The sequence below is a fragment of the Palaemon carinicauda genome, chromosome 1 (assembly GCF_036898095.1).
Source record: "Palaemon carinicauda isolate YSFRI2023 chromosome 1, ASM3689809v2, whole genome shotgun sequence".
NCBI classification, from domain to species: Eukaryota; Metazoa; Arthropoda; class Malacostraca; order Decapoda; family Palaemonidae; genus Palaemon; species Palaemon carinicauda.
Genome location: NC_090725.1, coordinates 209,512,570 through 209,520,069, shown reverse-complemented (window position 1 = coordinate 209,520,069; position 7,500 = coordinate 209,512,570). Strand labels below are relative to the sequence as shown.

General features: G+C 28.7%; 1 protein-coding gene across 1 annotated transcript in view; it reads right to left on the bottom strand.

The window, feature by feature from the left end:
- Cad87A (cadherin-87A) overlaps nucleotides 1-7,500 on the bottom strand; it is a 126,150-nt gene that overhangs the window by 86,826 nt on the left and 31,824 nt on the right. The window contains exon 2 of the mRNA XM_068387326.1: nucleotides 3,708-3,769. Coding sequence (XP_068243427.1) covers nucleotides 3,708-3,768 — 61 coding nt within the window. The 5' untranslated portion in view covers nucleotide 3,769. The remainder of the gene's footprint in view (nucleotides 1-3,707; nucleotides 3,770-7,500) is intronic.

The following is a 7,500-nucleotide window of genomic DNA, read 5'->3' as shown; positions in this document are numbered from 1 at the left end:
CAAGATTATACCTAACGGAGAGAGAGAGAGAGAGAGAGAGAGAGAGAGAGAGAGAGAGAGAGAGAGAGAGAGGAATAAGTTCACTGAAAATAAAAGAAAGACAACAATCATACAAATATATTGTACTAAATACAAAGTATAGAAAATAAAAGCATATCAAGACACATGAAGGGAAGAATGAGGAATGAAGGAAGAGAATTAAATGGAGCAGATTTGCAGGAAAAAAATATAGAATTAATAAATGCTAAAATAAGGCTTAATTCAAGACCCATATGAAAGTAAATATAAAAAGAAAGAAAAGAAAAAGAAGTCTGGAAGACTAAGGAGGAGATGGGTTGCACCAGGATGACCTCAATAGAAGACTAACCACCGACACAAATACGCTCTACCCCTCCCCCAATACAGGCCCACCCACCAACCCACCCTCCCTGACATTTTCCCACCACCTGCCCGCCCACCAACCCACTTCCACCTTCCCTCACCAGCTAGCCAACCTGAAGCCGGTTTCCAGTATAACCATCAGAAATATTTTGGGTTACCGCTAAGAGTTCTGCCCTCAGGAATTGACGATCGCAGAAGGGAAATGATTAGAAAACATTGTTTAACGAAATTATGAGTATGCGCGCGCACGCACGCACACATAAATACACACACACATTATATATATATATATATATATATATATATATATATATATATACATATATATATATGTATATATATATACATATATATACAAGGTCTATAGACCTTGTATATATATATACATATATATAATTGAGAGCGGCTGCATCCATTTACTTATCAATGAAAACAAACATAGTCAATAGTCAATCACTTCACAGTAGTTTACAGTTCAACTTATCATTTATGAAAAGGCAAATTTGCATTTCGAATGAGCATTTCCTACCACTCACATCCAGTAGATTCACTGGTTCAATTCTTCGCTAGGTTCTTGTGGCATGGAAATTGACACTTTTAAAGAGAATAAATTATTATTATTATTATTATTATTATTATTATTATTATTATTATTATCATTATCATTATTATTATTATTATTATTATTATTATTATTATTATTATTATTAGCTAAGCCTTATCCATAATTGGAAAAGAAGGAAGCTATAAGCCCAACGGCGCCAACAGGGAAAATAGCCTAGTGAGTAAAGGAAATAATATGTAACCAGATAGAACAGTGTGCCTGAATGTGCCTTCAAACAAAATAACTCTAATCCAAGATATTGAAAGATCATGGTACACAGACTATGACACTACCAAAGTCTAGAGAACAATGGATTGATTTTGGAGTGTCTATCTCCCAGAAAAGTTGCTTCCATAGGTAAAGAGTTTCTTTTACCCTTGCCAAGTGGAAAGTAGCCACTGAACAAATACAGTCCAGTAGTTACCCTTTGAGATCTTTTTTTTTTTTTTTTTTTTTTTTTTAATCTTAAGTGTTGTCAGGTGTATGAAAAAGAAGAGAATGTAGATACAATAGGCCAGACTATTCGGTGTATAGGCACTGGAAAAATGATCCGTTACCAGAGTACTCTCCTTATATACATTCCTTCATGCTTGAACGGATATGACTAATATTTCGTTCTGCATCCATTCAACGCTGGTACTTGGAAGAGAACGGTACCCAAGAACAATAGATACCACATTCTGTTGACCCGACTGTTGTTGATAAATCTCATGATTTAATTAAGGTTCCGTTTTAATGGCGCTGTTAAATGAGCTATTCCCCATTCCGGGTGCTTCTAATCTCTATAATCCAATTTGATGAGGATCGTGTGAAAGGAACCGCTAATCTTTTTACTCTTGGGATGGTAAGCGGCTCTTTCTTCAACCGTGACTATAAGAATTAAGACTTGTAAGCTCGGAAAAGTATAAGGAATTCCTTGGGAATGAACAGACTTTCCTGAAGCATGAATAATGCAATATGCATTTCATTAAAAGTAATTTTTCTATTGGAATTAGTTCGGCCAACTCATCAAGGACAACAAGAGAGAGAGAGAGAGAGAGAGAGAGAGAGAGAGAGAGAGAGAGAGAGAGAGAGAGAGAGAGAACTGTATCATATTCATTTTATGACTGCAATTTAGTTTTCAACTGTTACTAAATAAAATTTAAACAACGTTAACTGTCATTATATAACAATAAAGATAAAATGAAATTAACAACACTGCTAAAAATACAATAATTAACAAATATTTTGTTATTTAAAAAAGGGATGATTATTACTATTAGTTTTACACAAAAAAACACACACACACACACATATATATATATATATATATATATATATATATGTATATGTATACATATATATATATATATATATATATATATAAATATATAGATATATATATATATATATATATATATATATATATATATATAAATCTGTTGGAGATTGTTTCATTGCCATACCATGATTCATGTCCATACAATAACACCGATCTCACTAAACTGATATATAGCCTAATTGTTATATATGATTTCAGGCGATTAGATTTCCATGTATTACTTAAACTAGCCAGTGTCTGATTTGATTTTTTTTTTCAATCTTCCATTAAACACAAATTCTAAAGTCTCTGGGTTAGAGATCATAGTTCCTAAATAAATTATTCCACCTTTTCTCCTTCCAGTGATATTTCATCTTCCATTACATATTCCGTTCTCATCATCTCTGTCTTTCTTCTATTTACCTTGAGCTCAACCTCCTGCGATGTTGTATGTATGTATGTATGTATATATATATATATATATGTATATATATATATATATATATATATATATATATATATATATATATATATATTGTGTATATATATGTATATATATACATGTGTGTGAATGTATATGTATGTCTATAAAATATATATGCATTTATTTATATACATGCATATATATTATACATATGTGTGCGCAAGTGGGTGTGCACACGCACTTCTATCTATCCGTGTATATGTTTATATTTAACATATGTATATGTTATATATGTATATATGTAAAATATATAGATATATATATATATATATATATATATATATATATATATGTGTGTATATATATATATATATATATATATATATATTACATTATCCACCTCATTACGGTTTGAATCTATATTAAGAGAATTTCCTTTATCAAACATCACACTTAAAAATCTATATCAACACAATAAATGCAAATACAAAGGTAAGCATGGTAATATCGTATCATTATAAAGTAGGAACTTTACAGTACAAAAAAAAGCTATCAGAATAAAAAACAAAGCTAATAATTTGTAAAAGAAAGCACAAAACAAAAAAAAAAACCTAGACCACTTCCACACTTCGAGAAAGCTGCACTTAAGCCCAGCCCGAATCCCATTAAAATTTGGACAAGTTCTCAGTAAGAATGAAGGCGTGTCTGCAATGTTGTTTACCTGCTAAATAAATGACATCACTAGTCTGCCATCTTATTAATCGCCAAAATTCGATATTTTAATAGTTTTACTTTGTCCTCCATCGATTAACAAGCCTTCAACGACATTTTCAAGCCAAATTTTCTTCATAAATAAAAGGTTAAATAATATCGATAGCTTATCAAGCAGGGCAAAGTTGGCTGGGCAAGAACTAAGAAGAGACAAAGAAGTCTTCATCAAGCACTTAACCTACACACGTGTGGATGTCAGAAGATCAGAGGAGATTTCTATCACTTACCGGACACGAAGAAAGCGGCTGTCGCGAGCAGACACCAAGCAACATTCCTCGCCTGCGCCATGCTGTAAGCAGACAAAATAAGAAATCTCATTAGACACTCAAACGACATTGGTCTTTGGTTCTCACACTCAAGAGTGACTTGCGAAAATAATTGGGTTTCATATTAATTTCAACTATTATCTGATACCTGAAATAAGTTTTTGGGTGTGTAAGTGTCCTCATATAATCACATTTACTTTTAAACTACATTTAAAAACAATATACACATACATTACACATATACATTTAAAACACACACATTTATGTATATGCAACCTTATGTAATAGAACATTCCATATGATAATTATTTTTCAATTTTCTTAAAGAATTTGTTCTATGATATAATGTTATTTGGATGATGATTAGGACAAAACTCATGTTATTTTCATCTATGTTTTTAGGGCACTGCGGATCAGTTGCTCTGAATTCCTTGAAGCAGAGTTTGGGAAGATCCGGGAAACTGGTGGTAATTTACAATTTCCGGAGAATTTTATCAACAAAGCTTTCTATAAAGGAAGGAAACCCTTTCATGAAACTGCCTCTAAGAAGGATTTTAATATGAAAAACTTCCCCATTTTACCTTTTCACAAATAATTCATGAACATTCAAAGCTAATGAAAAGTTTTAATGTTAATGTTATTTTGAAGAATAATACTGTAAAGAATATGCTGATCAGAAATTCACCTCTACAAAACAATGGATGTATTTGTGAGATCCCATGTATTAAATGTACTAAGAGACATGTCGGACAAAAAGGAAAATATCTCGAAGCCAGATGAAAACACCATAAATATAATGTTCGAAGAGAAAACCGAACAGGTAGTGTACTATAACACATGAATGATAGTAATCATACTATCTATTGGAAAGGAGCAAAAGAGATGCTGTGTTGTAGGGATATAATAAAACGCAATATAATAGAATCATGTATTTTAAAGAAAACCCGTGAAAAACTGATCAATAGTAGCCCAGGAATGTATAAACATAATAAACTGCTTGTAAATAACGTTTTTAGACATTTTTAAACTAGCTCTGTAGTAAATTTTTTTTTTTTTATTCTTTATTTCTTACACCTATCGCAGAGGTGACTATGAAACTGTTACTAACCTTTTGTACCAATTGGCCCTGAAGAGGTATGACAATACGAAAGCATTAGGTCGATATTTCTTACCCTCCCCTAGCTTAGTGACAATATATATACATATACATATATATATATATATATATATATATATATATATATATATATATATACATATTTATATATATATATATATATATATATATACATATATATATATATATATATATATATATATATATATATGTATATATATATATATATATATATATATATATATATATATATATATATATATATATATACATATATATAGGTTGTGTCGATAGGTAGCTATCAATGACATCACGTGTTCTTCGGAACCTTTTCTATGTTTTCGTATAACCAATAAGCAGGTTTTCATGGGTTTACTACTACTACTACTACTACTACTACTACTACTACTACTACTACTACTAATAATAATAATAATAATAATAATAATAATAATAACTAGCGGAACCCGTGTAAATTACACGAAAAGATATTTTCAATACTAATTATCTTGTTCCTAACCTATACATGTTTGAATAAAATTTTATAATTTTATAATCTAGGTTATGAAAATTGATAGAACTCAATTTTTTGTCTAATATTTAAAAAAAGTCAGGTGCTAAAGACAAAATTGGGAAAACTATATAAGATGTGCTTTGGTTAAGAAATTAAAGTCTAATGTAAGCGTATATCATGAAATTATTTCCTATTTCTTTAAAGCGTGACACACAAAATAAATAACACACACGCTATCGTATTAATATATAGATAACGATAATAATAATAATAATAATAATAATAATAATAATAATAATAATAATAATAATAATAATAAACTGTTCTTAAAATAAAACAATTCTACAGTAAATACCATAAATGATGGTGAAACCGAAACTGAATCTTAAAAATATTCAGACAATTATTTGCCAGCTTAATAACAAGAATATCAAATAAAAAGAATATTAAATCAAAGGAAAGCTATTGGTAACCTTGCTAAGACTGGAAAATCGTGAAAACATTATGTATGAAGGATAAAATGCGAAACATTGTTTTGCAAGACTTTCAGTTTCAATAAATTACTTTTTTTCTTATTATATACCTATCTCTCTATATCTATCTATCTATCTATATATATACATATATATACGTAAATGTATTTGTATATATATATATATATATATATATATATATATATATATATATATATATACGTAAATGTATTTGTATATATATATATATATATATATATATATATATATATATATTATATATAACATATGAATATACATATGTATATACAGTACATAAAACCATACACACACACGCACACACACATATATACACACACACACACATATATACACACACACACACACACATATATATATATATATATATATATATATATATATATATATATATATATATATATATATACTTTACATATAAATATGTATAACATATATATATATATATATATATATATATATATATATATATATATATATATATCAAGAATAAGCAGGAAAATGACTGCTAAATCCATCCCTAGACTGGAAGATGAGAGACTGTGGAATAAAGCTTCCAGAGTTATTAGTCGCTTGATACACCTACACAGAAAGCTCATCAGCAAGGTAACTTGTGGTTGGACGCTCCGTTGTGCTCCTTGCATATGAAGGTCCTTTCTTTCCAGGAAGCGTTTTACCCGTTCTCTGCTTTCCCCTTTTACACACTTCTTATTAATATATATTCGTATATTCTTCTCACCTGAACTAAACACAGAGGATTTAAGATTTCACCTACTAAGCTTAACACTCCACATCTCTCCCCTATCAAGTGTTCTTATACCACAACCACACACACATATTCCCACAAACACACAAGCAAATATATATACATATATATATATATATATATATATATATATATATATATATATATATATATATAAATATACATATTTATGTGTGTATATATATATATATATATATATATATATATATATATATATATATATATATATATATATATATATATATATATATATATGCGTAAGAATCACAGGAAAACGTGATGCTCAGATGCAGAAGAACCACAGGGAAAATGAAAATACGAAATATACAATTAAGTCCTGACTAGTTTCGTGAGAGGACATTTTCCCTGTGGTTCTTCTGCATATATATATATATATATGCATATATATATATATATATATATATATATATATATATATATATATATATATATATATATATATACGTGGGCGTGAGTGTGTATAATTAAACAAATAAATGAAAAATAATAAACATAAATTATGTATGTATATATATATATATATATATATATATACACACATATACATATATATAAATATATATATATATATATATATATATATATACACATACATACATACATACATACATATATATGCATATAAAATAAAACACTCAAGTAACTCAAACCAGATAAATGCCAGACAGCCAGACCGTCAGAAAAGATGGTTACCAGGCACAAGCATCCAATTAAGCACGTTGCATTGAAGAAGTTCATTGGACGTCTCCATCAACTTCTCATCGTCAGACCCGTTGGCTAAATAGTATAAATATTAGTACCGGTTTAATCTTATGCAACCTCTC